This window comes from Perca fluviatilis, chromosome 13 (assembly GCF_010015445.1).
Source record: "Perca fluviatilis chromosome 13, GENO_Pfluv_1.0, whole genome shotgun sequence".
In the NCBI taxonomy this organism is placed as follows: domain Eukaryota; kingdom Metazoa; phylum Chordata; class Actinopteri; order Perciformes; family Percidae; genus Perca; species Perca fluviatilis.
The window spans coordinates 35,441,882-35,469,307 of NC_053124.1; the positions used below are offsets into that span (position 1 = coordinate 35,441,882).

The window sequence follows — 27,426 nt, forward strand, 5'->3', positions numbered from 1 at the left end:
AGAATTTCAATAGTGTATGATCTATAGTGTTCTGGTTTCAGAATGATAATGACAAATTGAAGAACAATTCGATATTTCCATGGAAACCAACATGTTTTTGCTAAATGATGTACAGATGTTTAGTCATTTGATTATTTGAAATGTCTTAAAGGGGTGATAGAATGCAAAACCGATTTTACCCTGTCATAGTTGAATAACGACAGTTCGGTGGGTAAATAGGACATACATAGAAGCTCAAAGTTCCACTGACACCCCTTTACTGTGAAAATCTCATATTTTGAAACTGCCGCTGAAAACGGCCGAATCTCAACAAAGCTGGAAGTTGACGTCAACCTCCCAAAAACCGGAACTTTTGTCAGCCCATGGGTGTATTAAGAGAACGGTCACGCCCCAACATTTACATAGGCTACACAACTGACCTGAGATCAGGTAGTCTTCTGAATCTAGGTCGCGCAGATCTCTGCTATTCCATTACAAAATTGACTTCTGAAACTTTTTTATGCGAGAAATCAACTATGTAAAGCTCAAATATGGGCCACTTTACGAAAATGGATGGCTAATTGCAAATTTTGTCCGACTGTGTGTCGGAGTTCAGCGCCGGTGCTGCCTGTGTTGCTGCCTCGCCGCCCGGCCTGCCTTCCTTCACACACCCCGGCCTGCTGTGAGGTACTTGGAGCTCCGTCAAGGCTGGCAGCCCACAGCACTCCATACCCGCTCAAAGTCACCGTCTCTTGGGCTAATGACAACCAAATGCCCCTGCCCTGACAGGAAGAGGGGAGTTAAAGGCCCTGACAGAGCTCCAGGGCCTGTAACTCCCCTCTTCCTGCTAGCTAAATGCCCGGTGTATGTGAGTGAGAGCGCGGTCAGCAAGCTTGTTACGCCAGCAATCTCTTACCACAGGTTTCAGTTAATCTTTTAATGTGTGTAATTATAATGTGTTGAGTTACTTAAACAAACGATTTGGGAAATAAACGCTGCTTGTCCGCAAGTCTCATTGATAGAGCCTGCTGCTGGATGTAGCTCTATTAATTAGAGCTAGCTAGCCTCCTCTTAGAATTCCTCTGGAATTCACAAATATTAATTAACTTGAAATCGGACACCGTTGTTAGCTTTATAAGATATTTAGCTAGATGTTGTATACGTGGCGTGACGAAATTCAAACTGTAAATACACTCGGAATTACGCCGAAAATTAAGCTAACTATCCGTGATTTGTAGCTACAAATCTACATCCAGCCGCAGGCTCTATTAATGGGACTCGCGGACAAGTGGCGTTTATTTATTTCCCCAATTGTTTGTATAATACTAATAATACTGTATCTGAAGTCTCTTTTATATAGACCTTAGTGGTCCCCTAATACTGTATCTGAAGTCTCTTTTATATAGACCTTAGTGGTCCCCTAATACTGTATCTGAAGTCTCTTTTATATAGACCTTAGTGGTCCCCTAATACTGTATCTGAAGTCTCTTTTATATAGACCTTAGGGGTCCCCTAATACTGTATCTGAAGTCCCAGGGCTCGGTTTACACCTATCACCATTTCTAGCCACTGGGGGACCATATGCAGGCTGGGGGGGAACTCATATTAATGTTACAAAAACCTCATAAAGTGACATGTTCATGCCATGGGACCTTTTTAAGATTTAATATTGGTCAGTGAAAATGAGAATAATGATACAAATACGATCATTCCCTCCAATATCGTGAATCATAATGCAATCGCAATAGCAGTCAAAATAATCGCAATTACATATTTTCCTCATATCGTGTGGCCCTAGCGTTCACACTGAGGTGTGTCCGTACAAATCTGGGCGCGCATTATTAGATACAAAGTCAGTGCAAAGATACGAATAGCCGCCGCAGATTTGCACAGTTTAAATATTTGAAAAAAGGCGATTAAAAACCTCGTAAGAATCGACTCCAAACTTAGAAAACCGCGCAAAAAGACTTGAAAAAAGGGACCTAAACAACAACGTGTAAATACTCTATTACGGTGCGTATTATTCCAACTTTTTTCTAATGTTTTTAAGAGTTTTTTTTCCTAAAATCTTCCGACTTTATTGCTTTAAATAAACCAACCATTTGACAGCAAGTAACGCGATTAAACAGAAATGATCCCGTGATCAGACTCGGGGCGATTAAAGCCGCGCAAATATTCCCTATTCCTCGATGTTAACGAGCCAAAAGCTCCTGTTGTTGTTGTTGTTGTTGTTGTTGTTGTTGTTGTTGATGTTGATGTTGTTGTGTGTTTGTGTAGTTGTTGTCATGGTGATGATGAGGATGTTGTTGTTGTTGTGTTTGCAGGTCAGAGGTCAGGGGTCACAGCAGGGCGGAGCGCGGAGAAGAGAGAAGGACTCGGACTGTGTCGTCCTATAGACTCCTTTTATTATCATTGTAATCTATTGAGACGCACAGACACACACACACACACACACACACACACACAGACACACAGATATATACACACACACACACACACACACATATATACACACACACAGATATATACACACACACACAGATATACAGAGACACACACACACACACACACACACACACACACAGACATAGACACACACACGTACAGACACAGATGCACAGACACAAACACACACACGTACAGACACACACACACAGACACACACAGACAGACAGAGACACACAAACTCAGAAACACACACCCAGCTCGATGCCAAACCCCAGTGCTTTCTTTGATAAACAGTTTGTCTCAGACGTGATTCCGAGTTTTTTGGAAAGTTTGTAAGAAATGTGAGAAGATCCCACAGAGTCTGGTGGAGCACACACACACACACACACACACACACACAGGTACAGCTGTCTGATGGAAAGGTCTACGAGTCACAACAAACGGCTTTATTAACGGCCAATAAATAATAATTCTCTAAAGCTTAACTGGTCCGAAATCAACCTTTTTAAGAAGAATAACTTCTGGGTGGACAGGCTGTGGGAAACTGACGAGTTAAGAGCTGAAAAATGATCCCAAATGATGCAGAATTAAGCAGAATTATCCACAAAATAACCCAGAATTTCATTCTAGATCGTCTGTACTTGTCACTGACCAATAAAGCATTAGGGGATCTTTACTGGCTGTTAATATAAAGCTGATGGCGATGGTATCTCATATATCTATGAAGGGAAACTGTTGGAAAATCTGTTAACTTAATCTGTATTTATGTAAAATCTTTCTTTCCTGATTGGACCAGTTTCTCCAGTAAAGGTCCGACCGGTTCTCACTCCGAACTCGTTAAGATACGGACGCTCGTACGGTGTCTCTCAGCGTCGGGAATAGGACGCCAAAAATCCCCCTTTTTAAACGTGTTACATACTAGACACATCCGAGGGGGCGCCTGACAAAATGACGTGCAGTACAGGCCAAAAGTTTGGACACACCTTCTCATTCAATGTGTTTCTTTATTTTCATGACTATTTACATTGTAGATTCTCACTGAAGGCATCAAAACTATGAATGAACACATATGGAATTATGTACTTAATAAAAAAGTGTGAAATAACTGAAAACATGTCTTATATTTAGATTCTTCAAAGTAGCCACCCTTTGCCTTTTTTTATTAATAAAGGAAATAATTCCACTAATTAACCCTGACAAAGCACACCTGTGAAGGTAAAACCATTTCAGGTGACTACCTCATGAAGCTCATTGAGAGAACACCAAGGGTTTGCAGCGCTATCAAAAAAAGCAAAGGGTGGCTACTTTGAAGAATCTAAAATATAAGACATGTTTTCAGTTATTTCACACTTTGTTGTTAAGTAGATAATTCCATATGTGTTCATTCATAGTTTTGATGCTTTCAGTGAGAATCTACAATGTAAATAGTCAGGAAAATATAGAATCACATTGAATGAGAAGGTGTGTCCAAACTTTTGGCCTGTACTGTACAAACAAAGTGGTGAAATGGCTACAACAATATAGTTCCCGGTTTGTTTACTGTTAGAAGATGGCTGTGTCTCATGTTACGTTGGGTTTTTTTGTACACGCTGTGACTCTACAAATCACAACAAGTGCTTTTAAAGCGTTATTTTGGCACTTTTGTCACAATTCGGAGCAGTAGGATATCTGGAACCATTCACCTGCATGTTCTGTGCTAGGCTAAGCTACCGGTGAAGCCTTACAACACACACTGAGATGAGAAGGGTATGTATGGACTTATCTAACTCTGGGGGTTACTGTGAATAAGCTAAAGTCCCAATAATGCGTATTGCGTCTCGTCTCTTCGGTGTGTTCTGAGGAACTTTTTGGACCAACTCGGGGAGACCGATCAGCCCGACTGAGCTTTTTCTAGCCGACAGTCGGCCGTCTGGTCGATGCGTAAGCAGCTTTAGCGTCAATAACGAACGGCAAAGGCACCTGACCGAGCGTCCGTTGGTCACGCGATGGGAGCGAGAACGTGTTCCTGCTACGGTTTGCCAACAGTACAAATGCCCGACCGGTTCTGGTGAAACTGTTCCGGTCCAAACGAGCCGGTTCACTGCAGAGGGAACTTTTAAAACCGGGAACGGTAACATCACCGTTTAAAAGGAATCAATGCAATTCTATATAAAGTCCCGTCAGATTTTCACTGATTTGTGTTTCCCAGCAGGTTTTAAATGCCGAAAAGTTTCTCATTTTGTTAAAAGGTGCTGTCGGTACCCGATCCGCGCTGCCAGCACGATCCGTTCTGCACATGCGCTACGTTAGTTTAGGTAACAGCTAATTCGGCTAACCGCTAGCCGACCACTAGATTCAGTCTAAAATAACGTTAAGTCAAACTTAATGGGAAAAGCAGGCTACAGCTACATTAAGACTTTACAGTAATAATAAAGACAAGTATTGAGTGATTGTATTTTAAATGAGCACAAGTAAAGTAGAACTGACGTAACAGCTGTTATATATGTTAACGTTTATTTTATATTTCAAGTTTTATTTTGAGGGTCTTGTAAAGTTATTACATGCTGTCTCAGCTAGCGGTTAGCCGAATTAGCTGTTAGCTAAACTAACGTTAGCTTGGCTGTGGAGGCTGTCGACTGGAAGCGTGGAAAAGATCGCGCAGTGTCGTAAATCCTCGTACAACAGCGCACGTGCGAACATTTTGCGCGTATTTGCTGAAACTGACCCTCTGGCACCACCTACAGCCTGGAGTGAGATGTGCAGAAATCCACCACAGCTCCCTGTTCAGATGCACCAATCAGGGCCAGGGGGCGTGTCCAATTGTTCAGATGCACCAATCAGGGCTAGGGGGGCGTGTTAAACTGCGTGTCAATCGCTGCTCATGCACACGCATTCATTCTCCCTTGTAGGGGGAGGGGCTTAGGAGACCGTTTTGGGCTTTAGCGGAATAGGGAGGGAAGGGACTGAGAAGTTGTCGATGTTCAAATTTTTTCGACTAAGTCCTGGATCTTCACCATCCTACCTATGGCACCTTTCAACAATTTAAATGATTAATGTTAAAGTCTCATCTTACGGTTTTCAAGCTGTTGTGTGCATGGAGTTTGAGTCCTGACATTCTCTCGGTTTTTCAGCTACTTAAATGTCAGTCCTTCCAGAAAAATGCTGAGTTTTTTTGTGATTGTTGCGGGCAAAAATGATTATGCAGCACGTTTTCTTAAAAAATGCGATGGAATATGCGGGAACTTGTATATATATATATATGTATGTATGTATGTATGTATGTATGTATATATATATATATATATATATATATATATATATATGTATTGGGATATACTATATCTTTCCCTGTCATACTAATGGTAGTATGGGCATTGCAACACACCCAGTCTCTCTCTCAAAGCGCTCCTCTTGGAGGAATGAACAAAGCTTGATAACCCCTCCCTCCTCTTCCTCCTCACAAACACAGCCAGCTCCACTCTGTGATCATATTTCCTTGTTCCCTCCCCTTCACAGCTACAGTTTGCAGATGGGTGTAACCAACATGCTGGGGCAAGTACAACAGCGTATCACATGCTGTTATTACATCAGAGCTCAGACTCATTTCACTTCTCAGGAAGTGAGCCACAAGACAGTCAGACAGTCGTTGTTACTGAGCGAGAGGTGAAATGGCGCAGAATGGAGTTCAGCTGGACCGGGAAACCTTCTCTTGTTCCATCTGTCTGGATCTACTGAAGGATCCGGTGGCTATTCCCTGTGGACACAGCTACTGCATGAACTGTATTAAAGGCTTCTGGGATGAAAGGGATGAGAAGGAAATGTACAGCTGCCCTCAGTGCAGGCAGAGCTTCACACCGAGGCCTGTACTGGTGAAAAACACCATGTTAGCAGCTTTAGTGGAGGAGCTGAAGAAGACTGGACTCCAAGCTGCTCCTGCTGATCACTGCTATGCTGGAGCTGAAGATGTGGCCTGTGATTTCTGTACCGGGAGAAAACTCAAAGCCATCAAATCCTGCCTGTTGTGTCTGATCTCTTATTGTGAGAAACACCTTCAGCCTCATTACGATGTAGCTCAGTTAAAGAAACACAAGCTGGTGGAGCCGTCCAAGAAGCTCCAGGAGAACGTCTGCTCTCGTCACGATGAGGTAATGAAGATTTTCTGCCGTACTGATCAGCAGCTTATCTGTTCTCTCTGCTCTGTGGACGAACATAAAGGTCACGACAAAATCTCAGCTGCAGCAGAAAGGACTGAGAGGCAGAAAAAGCTCGAGGGGAGTCGACAGACCATCCAACAGAGAATCCAGGACAGAGAGAAAGATGTGAAGCTGCTTCAACAGCAGGCGGAGGCCATCGATCGCGCCGCCGATAAAGCAGTGGAGGACAGCGAGAAGATCTTCACCGAGCTGATCCGTCTCCTGGAGAAAAGAAGCCCTGATGTGAAGCAGCAGGTCAGATCCCAGCAGAAAAGTGAAGTGAGTCGAGTCAAAGAGCTTCAGGAGAAGCTGGAGCAGGAGATCACTGAGCTGAAGAGGGAAGACGCTGAGCTGAAGAAGCTCTCACACACAGAGGATCACAACCAGTTTCTACACAACTACCCCTCACTGTCACCACTCAGCCAATCAACATCCAGCATCCATATCTGTCCTCTGAGCTGCTTTGAGGACGTGACAGCGACCGTGTCAGAAGTCAGAGATAAAATACAGGACGTCCTGAGAGAGGAGTGGACAAATGTCTCAATGACAGAGCCCAAGACCAGAGCTGGATTCTTAAAATATTCACGTGAAATCACACTGGATCCAAACACAGTAAACACACAGCTGTCATTATCTGAAGGCAACAGGAAAGCAACATTAATGAGTCAACAACAGTCTTATTCTGGTCACCCAGACAGATTCACTAACATGTGGCAGGTCCTGAGTAGAGAGGGTCTGACTGGACGTTGTTACTGGGAGGTGGAGAGGAGAGGAGGAGGAGTTTATGTAGCAGTCGCATACAAGAATATCAGCAGAGCAGGGGGGTCAGAGGAATGTGGATTTGGACAAAATGACAAATCTTGGGCATTAGATTGTATCAACAACAAATATACATTTTGGTCCAACAAAGTCCAAACTCCCGTCTCAGGTCCTGAGTCCTCCAGAGTAGGAGTGTACCTGGATCACAGTGCAGGTATTCTGTCCCTCTACAGCGTCTCTGAAACCATGACTCTCCTCCACAGAGTCCAGACCACATTCACTCAGCCCCTCTATGCTGGACTTTGGGTTTGTGGAGGCTCTGCTGAGTTGTGTAAACTGAAATAGACAGAAGTCATTTATGGGTTAAATTCTGTGTTTTAACTCTTAAATAATATAATAATTATTTAGTCTCCATGTTTGTAGCTGAGAGCTGATTGTTGTGACTTTCTATTTTTTTGACATTTTTCATGTGTTTACACATTTTTGTTGCTTTTTCTTATTTCCTTTGTTCCTTTTATTTTTTCCAACATATATTTGCTTTTCTAAAAGTTTGTGTAGTTAGCGTGTTCATCAGCGCCCTGTCCCGCGTGACACGTTTACTAAACCCAACCCGTCAAAATGCGTCCAGATACCACGCCACTTGGCTTTAGAAAGTGGGCGTGTATGTTTAGGTGAAGTCATGATGTCATGCTGTTAGTTTCTCTTCCACTGCATGGCTCTGAAGAGAGAAAGCACCAGACCTCCTTTATCCTGCACACTTTGTTCTCTTTGGGGACATTTTGGAAAGAAATCTAGATTCACTTTTATTTGTTTTGGTGGACCAGAATGTTGTTATCATAATCATAATCAATAAGTCATTCTTTTCTTTTCCATAGCTGAGATTCTGGTTCTGTGTGGAGGAAGTGAATGTGTTGATGAAATCATTGAACAAGAGTCTTTGAACAGACTTTACTGATGGGATGTGGGAACAAACTGAAGCTTTACCTGATGAATAAACTAACATGAACAAATTATTTCTTCCTGTCTTCATTACAGGGTTTTCATACAAAGCTGAGGGAGAAAATGTGAAGCTGATATGAGAGTATAACTGAGGCACTTTTCCTCCTGAAATACCCCAAAGTACAGTGTTTATGTTTAGAGTCAGTCAGTCTCTGTCCTTTCAACTTTCCTCACTAAAACTGCTCCGTCACAGAGAAATTAGCAGAGTTTTCTATCGATTGTTCACAGCCTTTACAAATGTGTGTAGGGGTTTTTAAAATGTTTTTTTGAGGGAATTGGTTTGTGTTTGGGGGTTTTTTTTGTTTTCAGTGTTAAACACTGCTGCAGGCATTCATGCACGACTGTTGTTGGTGATTTACAGAGGTGGAAGACTTATTCAGATCATGTATTGCAGTACAGAAGAAAAAACAGTGTTGCAGAGTTACAAATTACTTTTCAGTTAAAAGTCCTGCATTCAAAATCTTTCTTAAGTAATAATAGAAAAGTATTATCAAAATATAAAGTACCAAAAGTAAAATTACTCATTATTTAGTGTAATATATCTTATTTTATTGGATTATATTATGATCTAATAAATTGTATTAAATATGACTGATAATTGAAATAAAATATTTATTTAATTCAAGTAGACTACTTGTTCATAATTATTTTTTAGGGTTTAACTTGTATACAGGTTTACATTTTCCCCTCATACTTCTGTCGGAATGGGTACGAAGTTTGCATTGACTTTCATTTGAAATGGCATTAAAAAGGTCTTGAAAAGCCTTGAATTTAAGTTGGAGGATCCTGGGGGTACTTTGTATATTGTTCGTGTTTGTCTGTTAAATGTCACTTTTTCATTGTAGCCTAGGCCGTACATCATAAAAAAGAATTTTAGGAATCGTATAGTAGGCCAATTTTGGAACAATATTATAGTATGGTGATCTTATAGAAATAGACTACTATAGGCTTAGTATTTTGGGACATACTATAAAAGGATTACAGTATTTTGGAGACTATTATAAGACTGTAGTCTACTGTAGGAACATTATGGAGGGTAAGGTTATTATAGAGATCATAAGTAACCTGGGCTATGAGTAATGACTATGTCCTAGGACCAGGTGAAGTGACTGGTAAGCATGTGAACTAAACGATACACTATACTGTTGCCCAACCAGCCAAAATGACATCAAAGACAACAGTAAGGGCACATTTTTTCCCGCTTGCATGCCGCCGTGTTCATGAACAGGAACTTCGACAAAAAATCAGTAGGTTGCTACCAAGGTTATAATCGTTAAACAAAATGAACAACAATTAATGAAAATTAGGTTGGAAAAAACATTGGGCCTCATTCACCAATATCTTCCTAAGTTTTCTCTTAAATATGTTCTTAAGAAGGTTTCTAAGAAAAGTTTACGCCGGATTCATGACGTGTTCTTAAACAGCAGATTTGTTCGCACCTGTGTTCTTAGGATTGATGAATCCCATGTCTTCGTAACTGAAAGCGCGTGCCAGTTGTTCCTAATTAGCATAAGAAAATGCCCCAAAACTTCCCATATAAGGACATGACACTTCCTGTGCACCTCCTGGGAGACAGGTTGTCGGAGCTTGTCGGAGCCGCGGTGGAGGAAGTACTGAATCTCAGTACTTAAATAAAAGTACAAATAACCAGAGACATATTTACTTTAGTAAAAGTAGAAGGTGTCCACAACCACAAACAAGGCCTGGCTTTTAAGAAAAGTTCCTATCCTAACCAGCATAAAACGGAAATGTGTTGTTAGAATCGGAACGCGGTTGGTTTTATTCATGGATGTATTTTATTTTCTCTAACCATGCAAGTCAGCAAATAAAGTGTGTGAAGCAGCGCAAATGGGGAGATGTGAAGAGGTCCAGCCAAATAAATAAGATAAGAGGCTTACGCAGCCTGGCGGAGGAGTAAACGACGCTGTGGAGAGAAATAGATGGCAACTTCGATTTAAAAACGGGAATAATAAAAAAACAACAATTTTCACTTTTACCGGGGCTGTATTATCGAGGGTCAGCGGCGCTGCGCCCGGGCTCTGGAGCACCGGAGCCGGCTTGGATCAGCGGTGCCCCGTATATACAGTATCTACGGCAACCAAACTTCACTGGTGAGACAAACGTGTGACGGTCAGGAAGACGTTTTGGCAGAGGGGAAACTGATTAGAAAATGTAACTGAACATTGTAGAAATGTAGTGGAGTAGAAAGTATAGATAATTGCTGCAAAATGTAACAAAGTAAAAGTCAAAAGTAGGCTATGCACTATTGAGTCTACTTAAGTAAAGTACAGATACGTGAAAAATGTACTTAAGTACAGTTAGGACGAATTTGTACTTTGTTACATTCTACCACTGCATTTCCGCCCTATAAATAGCGATCAATCACCAAATAACGCAGGATTTAATCAGTTTAATTGCTGATGTGAATTGCAGTGTTAGTGTCTTTTTTGAATAATATGATTTTTTATCAACAAATGATCAGAAATACATTACAGTACAATACTATCATTGTAAACGACTGTAGAATTAAATAAAATGCAGTAAGCAATCATTTGGAGCAAATTGTCATCACTCAAATGTGCGTAAGAGTGCTTTTCAGTGTTCGTAGATTTTGCTCTTAGTTAAGAACAAATCCAAGTTAAGAAAACATTAGTGAATGCCAGAATCTTCGTAAAAACATGCGTAAGAAGGGTTTAAGAACACATTTCTTCGTAAGAACGGTTGGTGAATGAGGCCCATTGTCGTTATCTGAAATAAAAATAAAAACGAGGCATTCCAAAAAAGATATCTAAACTAAAACTGTAATGTCTGTTTGCAAAACTAATTAAAATAAAATAAAATTATCGAGTAAATGTCCTTAGTTTTCATCTTTGTCAATGTCTTTCACAGAGCAAATAACGTTATATCTTTCAGAGTTGACATTTCCAACCATAGACCTGTTTTATTCAGTCTATGCCATATATTTTCCGACTGGGAACCCAGAAATTCCGACATTCCACGTAAAATTGAACACAACATGTCCGTACCCCTCGCCTTGCATCATAGCGGTACCGAAACTCAGAAGAAAGCGGCAGAGTCATATTTCGTTATGACTGTGTCAGATAACAGCAAGTGCCTCGCAGTGGAAGGTGGTAAAATAAATGGACAAAGGGAAAATCTCACAAATTTGAAACTACATTTGAGAAGCGCACACAAACTAGGAGGCTAACCTAGCTTACCTTGACAAGCAGTGACAGGGCAAGGTGAACGCAAAGCCCCCTTCCCCGAAAACAGAAGCTAACCCTGGTAACGTTACGAACATGGATGTATGGGGCCAGGGCATGGATTTATGGGTACAGGGCATGGATGTATGGGGCCAGGGCATTGATGTATGGGTACAGGGCATGGATGTATGGGTACAGGGCATGGATGTGTGGGGCCAGGGCATGGATGTATGGGTACAGGGCATGGATGTATGGGGCCAGGGCATGGATGTATGGGTACAGGGCATGGATGTATGGGGCCAGGGCATGGATGTATGGGGCCAGGGCATGGATGTATGGGTACAGGGAATGGATGTATGGGGTCAGGGCATGGATGTATGGGGCCAGGGCATGGATGTATGGGGCCAGGGCATTGATGTATGGGTACAGGGCATGGATGTATGGGTACAGGGTATGGATGTATGGGGCCAGGGCCATGCAGCATGACTGAGACAACCGCAGGACAGAGAACACTACAGACGGGCTTTCACCAGCGACCGGATAGCTGCTGGTTAGTAAATACGCATGAACACTAAAAGCGTGAGGAAGCGTGGGTTAATATGTGTGTTGATACTGGGATGTCTACACCACTGTGTGAGTCGATTGACGATTGAAAACACCTGTCTTCTTTAGTCTGTTGGCTATTTAGTTTTTTTCCTGGCACACGTTACTTAAACATTTTGCACTTATTGCTGTGTCTTGTGTAGACTGTTTACATATTTGTGCTCATCGTCATATGTACATTTTATGTACTGGGGTCCATTCCAGAAAGCATGTTTAGTGAAAACTCTGAGTTTGTTAACCCTGAGGAGAGGGAAACTCTGGGTTTTCCATTTCAGAAAGAGAGGTAACTTAACCTCAGAGTCAGTTACTATGGTAACTTCACCTCAGAGTCAGTTACTATCAGTGTTGGAAACGTTACTTTCAAAAAGTAATTAGTTATAGTTACTCACCACTTGTTCCAAAAAGTAACTGAGTTAGTAACTGAATTACTCTATAATAAAAGTAACTCATTACCAGGGAAAGTAACTATTTGCGTTACTTTGAAAAACAAGTTGCTATATGTCAAAGAATTTGGATTTTTTTTAGCAGTTTTCACAAGTCAGTTGAAATGAGTAGAACAGCAGGTGTTTGTAAATAACTTTCGATATTTATTGCATGTCGACAGACAGCAAGAGGTTTATCCTGCACTTCAAGTATTATCTTTGTAAGAAAAGTAAACAGTTACACCATATAAACTTATATGACACATATACTTTTAACAACATACCTCTGCCTGTCATACGGTTGACTTCAGCCTGTGTCATAGGTTTTTGTTGTGAGGCAGAAAGATCTAGCTTTTGCTGCTTGGAGGACTTTGCTCCGAGTCCTTCTTTGCTAGTGGATGGCGAGCTATCATCGGTGGTGGAGGTATCGGTGTTTTTGGCCACTAGCTTTGTAGATGCGTGTGTCGTTGTGAGAGTTGCTTACAACGGATGTCGACAAAGTCTTCGCTCCTGGACATAATGTACACATAACATGCACGTTCTTGCCTTTGACCACAATGAATGAAAGTGTGCTGGCATGTGTGTAAAAACATAAAAAATAGCTCTGATTGGCTACCATGAAACATGACTCTGCCTTAGCCAATCATAATCGCTTACCTCGTTATTAACCCACCTTCTCACTATCTGCGAGCCAGTGATGCGTTCGGATGATTACACAGTTTAATCAATCAATGCATAGTAACGCATTGCATTTAACGTCCAGTAACGTTAACGGCGTTGTAACGACGGGAAAAGTAATTAGTTAGATTACCCCGTTACTGAAAAAATAACGCCGTTACCTAACGCCGTTCTTTTAAACGGCGTTATTCCAAACACTGGTTACTATGGTAACTTCACCTCGGAGTCAGTTACTATGGTAACTTAACCTGTGAACCTAACCTGGTCGGGAGCAGGTTTTCATCAAGAAACCTCGAGTTTCTCTCAGTCTCCTCTCTCTGACACTCTTCTTCTCACTCATTTCCTCATTCATTCATTAGGTCTGTATCAGGTGCATTTTAATGCACTTTGTTACCTGCATGAATAAAAAAACTTATTGATTTATGTTAGGCTTTATGTTATGTCATGTCCTTTTGTCAACGATCCCGTTGATGAAAAAGCTGTATTAATTCACAGAGAGTTTACGTCGGGAGATGATATTGATTCCTGACACTAGATGTATTTTCATTTCCACATAACCGATTTGAGAGGTATTTTTTATCACAGTCCATCAGATATGTAGATACTTTATCCATCCTCATATCACTAACATCAACCATCGTGGACAGGCTTTAAAATCCAAGCAGATTCTTTGTGTCGCATTACGTGTTTTGCAAACAACAGTTTTCTTTATAACAGTGTGGCTGATCATCCTGTAATAGTAAAGCCACTGTATGCAGAGCCGTCAGAAAAGTGTGACTCGCTCTGAAACGTTTTTTAAATGTGTTTGTAGTGTTCCCTGGACACAAACCAGTGAGAGACATTAAAAAGAAATAAATGATTAAATGATTATACATTATAGTTCTGTTGTTGATCACGGTGCTGCAGCCTCAGAATGGGATTAGTACAGTTTACCTTTTCGCCCGCAGGATTGCACTTAAATGAAATTATAGGTGTAATACAATTCCAGTTTTCACCAGTAATATTATAATTTAACTGTGATTAAATATGAAATTAATACACTGTTGATGCATACGCATTGACTCGAGCAGCAATTTTCTCTCTGTTGCAGCAGCAGCCGCTGTCTTTCTTTTTTAACGAAATGCATGTTCAAACTCGATGTTTGTGCGCATGAGTATGTCCGCTGACCCGTTTGTTTGTGGTTGTTACCATGGTGAATCTTAGAATCATGGCTCCATTCATGCTGCCTTTTTATAGTGGTGGTGCACGTGCGTAACCCTGAGTGAACCTACTCCGAGTTGATTGAACCAACTCAAATCAGCTGTTCTGGAACCGAAAACTCTGAGTTTCCATCTCAGGGTAAATCAACTCAGACATCAGGGTTAGACTCAAAGTTTGTTAAACCTCCTTCCTGGAACAGACCCCTGGTGTTATAATACATAATAGATTGTATGATGGTTTTTTGTTATTATTATATAATACTTTTTTCTGGCTTTTTTGAATCTTGCCCCTGACAAATAACCCATATTACAAAAAAGACTAAAACTAATAACTAAACTAAAACTAAGCATTTTCAAAAAAAAAAAATAAAATAAAAATAAACTAGCAAACCCACTTTAAAAACTAATTAAAACTAAACTGAATTTGAAAACAAAAAGTCAAAACGAAAAATGCCTAAATATAATAACCTTGGTTGTTACTCAAAAAAGTTTTTCAGGGTTGGCAGGTCTGGATTTAGAGTGAGCCCCGGATGTTTACCACGTCTGGCTCCGCCCCTAGGACATGAAGTACTCTGTCAGTACTTTGTACACACTTTACCTGATCACTCCATCATTACTTAAGTTATTTAAGTTAATTACAGGACAACTCAGTAATTTAGTAAACTGGGGAGCAGTCTCCAAACCCTGTGATTCTAAGAAGAGTTTACCTCCTAAAAGCTGAAGTCAGCAGAGTTTTTAAATGACAAGTGTTGCTGCATTCCTTATCGCATACTTCTTAGGGAAATAAAACTGAGATAAAATCAGAGCTTGAAATTTGAGCCTGTTGCTCAGATATGCTGCACAGAGGATTGTGGGTCAGAAAAGCATGCTGGCTTGCATATTGCAAAATGCAACTGGGTGCATCAGGACACATTTTATTTTATTTTCTTCATTTGACATTATATGTATTAGGATATACTATATCTTTTCCTGTCATACTAATGGTAGTATGGGCATTGCAAAAAACCCAGTCTCTCTCTCAAAGCACTCCTCTTCCAGGAATGAAGCAGAACTTGATAACCCCTCCCTCCTCCTCTGCTCCACTCTGTGTACATATTTCCTTGTTCCCTCCCCTTCAGAGCTACAGTTTGCAGATGGGTGTAACCAACCTGCTGGGGAAAGTACAAGAGCGTATCACATGCTTTTATTACATCACAGCTGAGACTAGTCTCACTTCTCAGGAAGTGAGACACAAGACAGTCAGACAGTCGTTGTCACTGAGCGAGAGGTGAAATGGCGCAGAAAGGAGTTCAGCTGGACCGGGAAACCTTCTCTTGTTCCATCTGTCTGGATCTACTGAAGGATCCGGTGACTATTCCCTGTGGACACAGCTACTGCATGAACTGTATTAAAGGCTTCTGGGCTGAAGGGGATAAGAAGGAAATGTACAGCTGCCCTCAGTGCAGGCAGAGCTTCACACCGAGGCCTGTACTGGTGAAAAACACAATGTTAGCAGGTTTAGTGGAAGAACTGAAGAAGACTGGACTCCAAGCTGCTCCTGGTGATCACTGCTATGCTGGAGCTGAAGATGTGGCCTGTGATCTCTGCACCGGGAGAAAACTCAAAGCACACAAGTCCTGTCTGCAATGTCTGGCTTCTTTCTGTGAGAAACACCTTCAGTTTCATTACAAATCAGAGAAATTCAAGAAACACAAGCTGGTGGAGCCGTCCAAGAAGCTCCAGGAGAACGTCTGCTCTCGTCATGATGAGGTAATGAAGATTTTCTGCCGTACTGATCAGCAGCTTATCTGTTATCTCTGCTTAATGGACAAACATAAAGGCCACGACACAATCTCAGCTGCAGCAGAAAGGACTGAGAGGCAGAAAAAGCTCGAGGGGAGTCGACAGACCATCCAGCAGAGAATCCAGGACAGAGAGAAAGATGTGAAGCTGCTTCAACAGCAGGCGGAGGCCATCGATCGCGCCGCCGATAAAGCAGTGGAGGACAGCGAGAAGATCTTCACCGAGCTGATCCGTCTCCTGGAGAAAAGAAGCTCTGATGTGAAGCAGCAGGTCAGATCCCAGCAGAAAAGTGAAGTGAGTCGAGTCAGAGAGCTTCAGGAGAAGCTGGAGCAGGAGATCACTGAGCTGAAGAGGGAAGACGCTGAGCTGAAGAAGCTCTCACACACAGAGGATCACAGCCAGTTTCTACACAACTACCCCTCACTGTCAACACTCAGCCAATCAGCATCCAGCATCCATATCAGTCCTCTGAGCTGCTTTGAGGACGTGACAGCGGCCGTGTCAGAAGTCAGAGATAAACTACAGGACGTCCTGAGAGAGAAGAGGACAAAAGTCTCACTGACAGCGACTGAAGTGGACGTTTTACTGCCACAACCAGAGCCCAAGACCAGAGCTGGATTCTTAAAATATTCAGGTGAAATCACACTGGATCCAAACACAGAAAACAAATGGCTGTTATTATCTGAGGGGAATAGGAAAGCAACATTCATGAGTCAACATCAGTCTTATTCTAGTCACCCAGACAGATTCACTGACTGGCCTCAGGTCCTGAGTAGAGAGGGTCTGACTGGACGTTGTTACTGGGAGGTGGAGAGGAGAGGAGGAGTTTATGTAGCAGTCGCATACAAGAATATCAGCAGAGCAGGGATGACAGAGGAATGTTTATTTGGACAAAATGACAAATCTTGGGCGTTAAATTGTAACAACAACAGTTATACATTTTGGTCCAACAAAGTCCAAACTCCCGTCTCAGCTCCTGAGTCCTCCAGAATAGGAGTGTACCTGGATCACAGTGCAGGTATTCTGTCCTTCTACAGCATCTCTGAAACCATGACTCTCCTCCACAGAGTCCAGACCACATTCACTCAGCCCCTTTATGCTGGACTAAGGTTTTATGATTATGGAGACTCTGCTGAGTTGTGTAAACTGAAATAGACAGAAGTCATTTAAGGGTTAAATTCTGTCATTCTGAGTCATTTTTTTTGTTAAAAAAAGGAAAACTTCTCTAAATTGCAGCTTGTTAAATGAGAATATTTTCTGGTTCCTTCACTCCTCGAGGCTTTTTTCTGCATTTCGATGCTTTTTTATTTTTTTGACCCATTCAAGGCTTTTGTTGATGCTTTTTGATACATTTTCAATGTTTTTTTATACGGTGGTTTTTATTGAAAGCTTTTTGATGCTTGCTTGCTACAACACACATGGACTGACACACACACACACACACACACAAACACAAATGTGGACACACCGCGTACACACACACACACACACACACACAATGACACACACACACACACTCTCTCACACACACACACACACACACGTGAACACACAATGACACACACACATACACACAAACAAACACACTCTCTCACACACACACACACACACACACATGTGGACACACGTTCACGCATACGGACACACACTGACACACACACACAAACACACACACACACACACAGACACGATGACACACACAAACACAGTCTCTCACACACACACACGCTCCCTCTCTCTCCCCTACACACACACACACACACACTGACACACACACACACACACTCTCTCACACACACACACACATGCACTCTCTCTCTCTCTCTCTCACACCACACACTGACACACACACACACACACACACAAACACACTCTCACGCACACACTCGCATACGGACACACACTGACACACACACAAACACACTCTCTCACACACACACACACACACACACAAACACACACACACATGGACACAAATATCTCACACACAATAAACCCATAAAAAAAACTGCTGAGCTGTGTAAACTGAAATAGTCAGAAGTCATTTAAGGGTTAAATTCTGTGTTTTAACTCTTAAAATTATTTAGTCTCCATGATTGTAGCTGAGAGCTGATTGTTTGGACTTTTTTCACGTGTTTACACGTTTTTTTTGCTTTTTCTTACTTTTTTTGCTTTTATCAAAACATGTTGTCACTTTCTTCGATATCTATTTGCTTTTCTAAACGTTTTTGTGCATTTCTTTGACGTCTTTGTTTGCATGTATTGATGTTTTAGAAGTGATGAGATGAGTTTTAGTTTGTTGATGAAAACCATTCGGGGAGCCCCAGAAGCTCTCAATGTGCTCAGTTGAGATCTGTTATTTTACCTTTGATTGTTGAAACAAGGACGATATGTTAAAAAAAGATCTTTACCGAGATGATCTGTAGATATTAGCTGTTTGTTATTCATGTATTTCTCCACGTTATGTATCTGCGGGACAGGAAGATTTCTGTTAAATAGCGGTGTCTTAGTAATGTATATAAGGGTGTTTAAGTTGTATGTTAATATAGACAAGTCAAAGAAAATCTTTCAAGGTGGCAGAAACGCTTCAGGACATCGTATTTCTGAATATATCTGATATGTTTTGCATTTTATCTCATACATTTTGTTACGCCTATCGAGAAATAAATACTTTTAAATCCAAAAACATCGTTCTTGTGACTTGATAATACCTCTGGAGTGACTTGTAAGACCTGTTACAGATACTAGGCAATAGCAGGCGCAAAGATTTTCAGGCTCCAACTGTGTGGGACCCTCGTTACAAAGCTAAAGGGTTGTTTGGTGGGCATTTAAATATTCATTAAGTATGTAACTGGAAAACTTGCTTGTAAATTCTAATATAGATTTTATTTATTTACTTTTAGTGTGTATAGAGCCAGCATAATTCCACCAGAATCCATGTAAATAATCAGGACTTTTAGCGTGTATAGAGCAAGCATATTTCCACCAGACTCCATGTAAATAATCAGGACTTTTAGCGTGTATAGAGCCAGCATATCTCCACCAGACTCCATGTAAATAATCAGGACTTTTAGCGTGTATAGAGCCAGCATATTTCCACCAGACTCCATGTAAATAATCCGGACTTTTAGCGTGTATAGAGCCAGCATATTTCCACCAGACTCCATGTAAATAATCAGGACTTTTAGTGAGTATAGAGCCAGCATATCTCCACCAGACTCCATGTAAATAATCAGGACTTTTAGCGTGTATATGCTTTGAATGAAGTGTGTTTTACACACACAAACACAGACAGATGCACCCCCCCACCCCCCCCCCCCCCCCCCCCCCACCAACCACCACACACACACACACACACACACACACACACACACAAACACACACACACAGTTCAGTTCCGACCTGCAGTCCTTAGCTGCATGTCATTCCCCCCTCTCTCTCCCACTTTCATGTCCATGCTGTCCTTTCAAAATAAAAGCCTAAAAATGACATTAATCTTAAAATAAAGAAATTAAGATTTCCAAAGAAAGAAAGATGACGGCTGTTGATGACTCGACATGCCAACCCTCACCTGAAACAAGTCCGACTTACTGCCGAGAACCCGGACACAGCTCTCGCTTTGGTCGTACAGAGATTAGATGGCCCTGAGAAGAGACCCCCTCACCCCATACTCACGCAGCACCTCCCACAGTTTCACCCGGGGGACCAGGTCATACGCCTTCTCCTGATCCACAAAACACATGTAGACCGGTTGGGCATACTCCCAGGCTCCCTCCAGGATCCTTGCGAGGGTGAAGAGCTAGTCCGTTGTTCCACGACCAGGACGGAATCTGCATTGTTCCTCTTCAACCCGAGGTTCGACTATCGGCCGAACCCTCCTTTCCAGCACCTTGGAGTAGACTTTACCAGGGAGGCTGAGAAGTGTGATACCCCTGTAATTGCCACACACCCTCTGGTCCCCCTTTTTAAAAAGGGGAACCACCACCCCAGTCTGCCACTCCTTTGGCACTGTCCCAGACTTCAACGCAATGTTGAAGAGACGTGTCAACCAGGACAGCCCCTCCACACCCAGAGCCTTGAGCATTTCTGGACGGATCTCATCAATCCCCGGGGCTTTGCCACTGTGGAGTTGTTTGACTACATCAGTGACTTCCACCTGGGAAATAGACAATGATCCCCCATCATCCTCCAGCCCTGCCTCTAACATAGAGGGCGTATTAGTCGGATTCAGGAGTTCCTCAAAATGCTCCTTCCACCGCCCTATTACCTCCTCAGTTGAGGTCAACAGCGTCCCATCCTTACAGTACACAGCTTGGATGGTTCCCCGCTTCCCCCTCCTGAGGTGGCGAACGGTTTTCCAGAAGCACCTTGGTGCTGACCTAAAGTGCTTCTCCAAACTTATCCAACACCCGCTGCTTTGCCTCTTTCACGGCAGAGGCTGCAGCCCTTCGGGGCCTTCGGTACCCTGCAACTGCCTCCGGAGTCCTCTGGGATAACATATCCTGGAAAGACTCCTGCTTCAGTCGGACGGCTTCCCTGACCACCGGTGTCCACCACAGTGTTTGTGGGTTACCGCCCCTTGAGGCACCTAAGACCCTAAGACCACAGCTCCTCGCCGCAGCTTCAGCAATGGAAACTTTGAACATTGTCCACTCAGGTTCAATGCCCCCAGCCTCCACAGGGATGCACGAAAAGCTCCGCCGGAGGTGTGAGTTGAAAGTCTGTCGGACAGGGGCCTCCTCCAGACGTTCACAATTTACCCACACTACCCGTTTGGGCTTACCAGGTCTGTCCAGAGTCTTCCCCCACCCCCTGACCCAACTCACCACCAGATGGTGATCGGTTGACAGCTCCGCCCCTCTCTTCACCCAAGTGTCCAAAACATACGGCCTCAGATCAGATGAAACGATTATAAAATAGATCATTGACCTTTGGCCTAGGGTGCTCTGGTACCAAGTACACTTATAAGCATCCCTATGTTCGAACATGGTGTTTGTTATAGACAATCCATGACTAGCACAGAAGTCCAACAACAAACAACCACTCTGGTTTAGATCAGGGAGGCCGTTCCTCCCAATCACGCCTCTCCATGTATTTTCCATGAACCATCACCTTATCGTGGTGGAGAGGTTTGTGTGTCTCTGTGAACCCGATGGCTGTGTTGTCTGGAGCTTTGTGCTCCTGGTAGGGTCTCCCACGGCAAAGTGGTCTCAGGTGAGGGGCCAGACAAAGAATGGTTCAAAAACCCTATGAATAAACGAGGTAGAGATGGAGTGACCCTGCCCGGAGGAAGCCCGGGGCCCCTGTCTGGAGCCAGGCCCAGATGGCGGGCTCGTCGGCGGTTTGCCACGGAGCCCGGCCGGGCACAGCCCGAAAAAGCTACGTGGCTCCCATCTCTCCAGCCCATGGGCCCACCACCTGTGGGAGGAACCGCTGCTACACGGGTGGCAGTGAAGGTCAGGGGCCTCGACGGACCAGACCCTGGCAGCAGATGCTGGCTCTGGGGACGTGGAACGTCACCTCTCTGTGGGGGAAGGAGCCGGAACTGGTGCGGGAGGTGGAGCGCTACCAGTTAGATCTGGTGGGGCTTACCTCTACGCACTGTCTCGGTTCTGGAACCATACTCCTGGATAGGGGTTGGACTCTTTGTATAGTTGTGATGGCCAAATGAAGCTTCATGAAGCATTGTCTTTATTTTCCGAGCCCACTAGGCGCTCTCTGTTCAACAAAGGTTTGAGAATACACTGAATTGCAATGCCCAAGGCCTTTCTCTTAAAACCAAGACCGCCATCTAGTGGGCTCAGAAAAAAAAGAAAATGGTTCACGAAGCTTCATTTGTATAGTATGTCGAAGAAAGTGATAAAAAAGTCATAGTATATTGATAAAGTCATAGTATAGTATGTTGGAAAAATTCATAGAAAAGTCATAGTATAGTATGTCAAAAAAAGTGATAAAAAGTCATAGTATAGTATGTCAAAAAAGTGATAAAAAGTCATAGTATAGTATGTCAAAAAAGTGATAAAAAGTCGTAGTGTAGTATGTCGAAAAAATTCATAAAAAAGTCATAGTATAGTATGTAGGAAAAATTCATAAAAAAAGTCATTGTATAGTATGTCGAAAAAAATCATAAAAAAGTCATAGTATAGTATGTCAAAAAAAGTTATAAAAAAGTCAAAGTATAGTACAGTACAAGTCAAAAGTTTGGACACACCTTCTCATTCAATGTGTTTCTATATTTTCATGACTATTTACATTTTAGATTCTCACTGAAGGCATCAAAACTATGAATGAACTCATGTGGAATTATGTACTTAACAAAAAAGTGTGAAATAACTGAAAACATGTCTTATATTTTAGATTCCTCAAAGTAGCCACCCTTTGCTTTTTTTGATAACACAGCAAACCCTTGGTGTTCTCTCAATGAGCTTCATGAGGTAGTCACCTGAAATGGTTTTCACTTCACAGGTGTGCTTTTCACGGTTAATTAGTGGAATTTTTTCTAAACTAAAACTAAGCATTTTCAAAAAATAAAAGAATGAAATAAACTAGCAAACCCACTTTAAAAACTAATTAAAACTAAACTGAATTTGAAAACAAAAAGTAAAAAAATGAAAATAAAAACTAATGAAAAATGAAAAATGCCTAACTATAATAACCTTGGTTGTTACTCAAAAAAGTTTTTCAGGGTTGGCAGGTCTGGATTTAGAGTGAGCCCTGGATGTTTACCACGACTGGCTCCGCCCCCTAGGACATTAAGTACTCTGTTAGTACTTTGAACACACTTTACCTGATCACTCCATCATTACTTAAGTTATTTAAGTTAATAACAGGACAACTATGTCATTTAGTAAACTGGGGAGCCGTCTCCAAACCCTGTGATTCTAAGAAGAGTTTACCTCCTAAAAGCTGAAGTCAGCAGAGTTTTTAAAGGAGAAATGAGCTCTGTTGTAAACAAGTGTTGCTGCGTTCCTTATCGCATACTTTTTCTTCGGTACAACAGTGTATCACTGCTGTTATTACATCAGAGCTCAGACTAGATTAATTTCTCAGGAAGTGAGACACAAGACAGTCAGACAGTCGTTGTCACTGAGCGAGAGGTGAAATGGCGCAGAAAGGAGTTCAGCTGGACCGGGAAACCTTCTCTTGTTCCATCTGTCTGGATCTACTGAAGGATCCAGTGACAATTAACTGTGGACACAGCTACTGCATGAACTGTATTAAAAGTCACTGGGATGAAGAGGATCGTAAGTACAGCTACAGCTGCCCTCAGTGCAGGCAGAGCTTCACACCGAGGCCTGTCCTGCTGAAAAACACCATGTTAGCAGCTTTAGTGGAGGAGCTGAAGAAGACTGGACTCCAAGCTGCTCCTGCTGATCACTGCTATGCTGGAGCTGAAGATGTGGCCTGTGATTTCTGCAACGGGAGAAAACTCAAAGCCATCAAATCCTGTCTGCAATGTCTGGCTTCTTTCTGTGAGAAACATCTTCAGCCTCATTTTGAATCAGAGACATTCAAGAAACACAAGCTGGTGGAGCCGTCCAAGAAGCTCCAGGAGAACGTCTGCTCTCGTCACGATGAGGTAATGAAGATTTTCTGCCGTACTGATCAGCAGCTTATCTGTTATCTCTGCTTAATGGACAAACATAAAGGCCACGATACAGTCTCGGCTGCAGAAGAAAGGACTGAGAGGCAGGAAAAGCTCGAGGGGAGTCGACAGACCATCCAGCAGAGAATCCAGGACAGAGAGAAAGATGTAAAGCTGCTTCAACAGCAGGCGGAGGCCATCGATCGCGCCGCCGATAAAGCAGTGGAGGACAGCGAGAAGATCTTCACCGAGCTGATCCGTCTCCTGGAGAAAAGAAGCTCTGATGTGAAGCAGCAGGTCAGATCCCAGCAGAAAAGGGAAGAGAGTCGAGTCAAAGAGCTTCAGGAGAAGCTGGAGCAGGAGATCACTGAGCTGAAGAGGGAAGACGCTGAGCTGAAGAAGCTCTCACACACAGAGGATCACAGCCAGTTTCTACACAACTACCCCTCACTGTCACCACTCAGCCAATCAGCATCCAGCATCCATATCAGCCCTCTGAGCTGCTTTGAGGACGTGACAGCGGCCGTGTCAGAAGTCAGAGATAAACTACAGGATGTCCTGAGAGAGGAGTGGACAACCGTCTCACTGACAGGGACTGAAGTGGACGTTTTACTGCCACAACCAGAGCCCAAGACCAGAGCTGGATTCTTAAAATATTCACGTGAAATCACACTGGATCCAAATACAGCAAACACACATCTGTTATTATCTGAGGGGAACAGGAAAGCAACATTCATGAGTCAACAACAGTCTTATTCTAGTCACCCAGACAGATTCACTGGCTGGTCGTATCAGGTCCTGAGTAGCGTGAGTCTGACTGGACGTTGTTACTGGGAGGTGGAGAGGAGAGGAGAAGTTTCTGTAGCAGTCGCATACAAGAATATCAGCAGAGCAGAGGGGTCGGGTGAATGTTTATTTGGACAAAATGACAAATCTTGGGCATTGTATTGTGACAACAACAGTTATACATTTTGGTCCAACAAAGTCCAAACTCCCGTCTCAGGTCCTGAGTCCTCCAGAGTAGGAGTGTACCTGGATCACAGTGCAGGTATTCTGTCCTTCTACAGCGTCTCTGAAACCATGACTCTCCTCCACAGAGTCCAGACCACATTCACTCAGCCCCTCTATGCTGGACTTTGGGTTTATTGGCCTCATGGAAACTCTGCTGAGTTGTGTAAACTGAAATAGACAGAAGTCATTTTAAGGGTTAAATTCTGTCATTCTGAGTCATTTATTTATTTAAAAAAAGGAAAACTTCTCTAAATTGCAGCTTGTTAAATGAGAATATTTTCTGGTTCCTTCACTCCTCGAGGCTTTTTTCTGCATTTTGATGCTTTTTTTTAATTTTTTGACTCATTCAAGGCTTTTGTTGATGCTTTTTGATACATTTTCAATATTTTTTTAACGGTAGTTTTTATTGAAAGCTTTTTGACGCTCGCTTGCTACAACACACACACATGGACTCACACGTACACACACACACACACACACCCAGACACACACACACACGTGGACACACATGTACACACACTGACACACACACACGGACACACGTGGACACACACGTACACACACATGGACACACACTGATACACACACAAACACACACAATGACACACACACAAACACACTCCAAAACACACACACACACTCTGCTGAGTTGTGTAAACTGAAATAGTCAGAAGTCATTTAAGGTTAAATTCTGTGTTTTAACTATAATATAATAATTATTTAGTCTCCATGTTTGTTGCTGAGAGCTGATTGTTGTGTCTTTTTTCATGTGTTTACACATTTTGCTTTTATCAAAACATGTCACTTTCTTCGATATCTATTTGCTTTTCTAAACGTTTTTGTACATTTCTTTGACGTCTTTGTTTGCGTGTATTGACATTTTAGAAGTGATGAGATGAGTTTTAGTTTGTTGATGAAAACCATTCGGGGAGCCCCAGAAGCTCTCAATGTGCTCAGTTGAGATCTGTTATTTTACCTTTGATTGTTGAAACAAGAACGATATGTTAAAAAAAGATCTTTACCGAGATGATCTGTAGATATTAGCTGTTTGTTATTCATGTATTTCTCCACGTTATGTATCTGCGGGACAGGAAGATGTCTGTTAAATAGCGGTGTCTTACAGTTTTTGCCCGTTGCTTGAACACTATAGACCCACACTTAGACTAAAGTAACACAACTTGAAGCTTTTGTTGCCATACCTCAAACACATGTACCCATACCTTAAACAAAAGCGCTGCTTTGCACTCTAGTTGCAATTCTGCAACACACTTACTCCTTTATGCAACACACTTGGTCTTGCATACTACACTCTATTTCATACAGAAGACACTTCGTTCAAAAATGAAATCTCAGGGTGCCATTCGGAAAAAAGGTGTATCTAAAATACAAAACACATCGGGTAATTGCAACCACTCAAATACACACCTGAAGGCACTTACTTGCAAAACTGAACACCAATCAGCCAGCTACAAAAAACCCTCAGTTTGGCCATTTAAAGAACTTTGCAAGCATGGATGGAGGGAGAGCAAGAGGCAGAGGTAGAGCAAGAGGAAGAGGAGGAGGAGGAGGAGGAGGGAGGTCAAGGTCGAAGAGGCCATGCACGGACCCCTATTTCTGATGATATAAGAGCAACTTTGGTGGACCATGTCATCAACCATGGCCTGACTATGAGGGAAGCTGGGCAGAGTAGCCCCCACATTAACCGGATCCGCTTACGGGCATCTGTAATAAGAACATTCTGACTAGAAAACAGGTATGTCTTCACCTCTCTACCTTCTACTCTGCTCAGATGGTATTTACAGCACTGTACTACAGTATATCACATTACCACATCACGTGTACAGGGTATTGCAGGGTGCTAATGCTCCTTTTGCAGCCAAAGTGGTAGTTTTTGTGAAACATACCATGATTACTTATATTGAGATGTTTCAGTACAGTGGATGATACAGTATATACAGTAAAGTACTGTAAGAAAAAGAAGCAAACCGATGACAATTTGTGGTTGTATTTCTCTAGAATGACTAGAAGACCTTCTGGGGGAGGACGCCAACGCCTGTTCACACAACAGCAGGAACTTGCCGTTGTGGACCTAGTGAGGGCAGACAATGCCATCCGTCTCCACCAGCTACGACAGAAAATACTTGCAGACAGGCAAGTGTTCAACAACATAGACCATGTGAGCATCACCACCATCAGACGCATCTTGGGAAAACACAACATCACCATGAAGCAGATCTACAGGGTCCCATTTCAGAGGAACAGTGTCCGGGTCAAAGGACTTTCAGCTGAATATGTACGGGTAAGTGTAACTGTCCTTTACATTTACAATACAGTATTGGTGAAATCCAGTAGCAGCTGAATATGTACCATATCAGTACCACATGGATCCATTCGGAGAGCTACACAGGTACCTGTGTGATGGGGTGAGGGTCCTGTATGTGTAGCACTGTAGTACAGTACTATGTTTTTTTTGTTACAGAGAATCTTGGCCATGGATGGAGCTGCACAGCCTCATGAATTCATTTTCATTGATGAAGCTGGATTCGACCTGAGCAAAACAAGACGACGGGGTCGTAATGTAATTGG

The 27,426-nt window shown here is 42.5% G+C and overlaps 3 protein-coding genes across 4 annotated transcripts in view; all 3 read left to right on the forward strand.

Annotated features, from left to right (window-relative positions):
- The window catches only part of mindy1 (MINDY lysine 48 deubiquitinase 1), a 65,489-nt gene extending 63,042 nt beyond the window's left edge, over nucleotides 1–2,447 (forward strand). Inside the window, 1 exon segment of the mRNA XM_039820347.1 lies at nucleotides 2,304–2,447. Coding sequence (XP_039676281.1) covers nucleotides 2,304–2,375 — 72 coding nt within the window. The 3' untranslated portion in view covers nucleotides 2,376–2,447.
- A 3,445-nt stretch (nucleotides 2,448–5,892) lies between these two features.
- LOC120571395 (tripartite motif-containing protein 16-like) lies at nucleotides 5,893–25,289 on the forward strand. Of its 2 annotated transcripts, none has more exons than XM_039820329.1 (2): nucleotides 5,893–7,664; nucleotides 24,970–25,289. In XM_039820329.1, the coding sequence occupies exons 1-2, from the start codon at nucleotides 6,075–6,077 to the stop codon at nucleotides 25,015–25,017; spliced, it is 1,638 nt and encodes a 545-aa protein (XP_039676263.1). In that variant the 5' UTR covers nucleotides 5,893–6,074; the 3' UTR covers nucleotides 25,018–25,289. The 2 variants fall into 2 exon arrangements, with proteins under 2 accessions (XP_039676263.1, XP_039676262.1); XM_039820328.1 differs by having other exon boundaries at nucleotides 5,893–6,226; nucleotides 23,499–25,287.
- LOC120571399 (tripartite motif-containing protein 16-like) lies at nucleotides 15,666–17,728 on the forward strand. Its single transcript, XM_039820332.1, has one exon. The coding sequence runs from the start codon at nucleotides 15,735–15,737 to the stop codon at nucleotides 17,397–17,399; it is 1,665 nt and encodes a 554-aa protein (XP_039676266.1). The 5' UTR covers nucleotides 15,666–15,734; the 3' UTR covers nucleotides 17,400–17,728.
- Nucleotides 25,290–27,426: the final 2,137 nt, after the last annotated feature.

Coding starts and splice junctions, on each gene's coding strand:
- LOC120571395 (XM_039820328.1), top strand. CDS start 6,075: ATGGCGCAGAATGGAGTTCAGCTGGACCGGGAAACCTTCTCTTGTTCC. Junction 6,227..23,498: donor GAAAGGGATGAGAAGGAAAT/GTACAGCTGCCC, acceptor TCGTAAGTACAG/CTACAGCTGCCCTCAGTGCA.
- LOC120571399 (XM_039820332.1), top strand. CDS start 15,735: ATGGCGCAGAAAGGAGTTCAGCTGGACCGGGAAACCTTCTCTTGTTCC.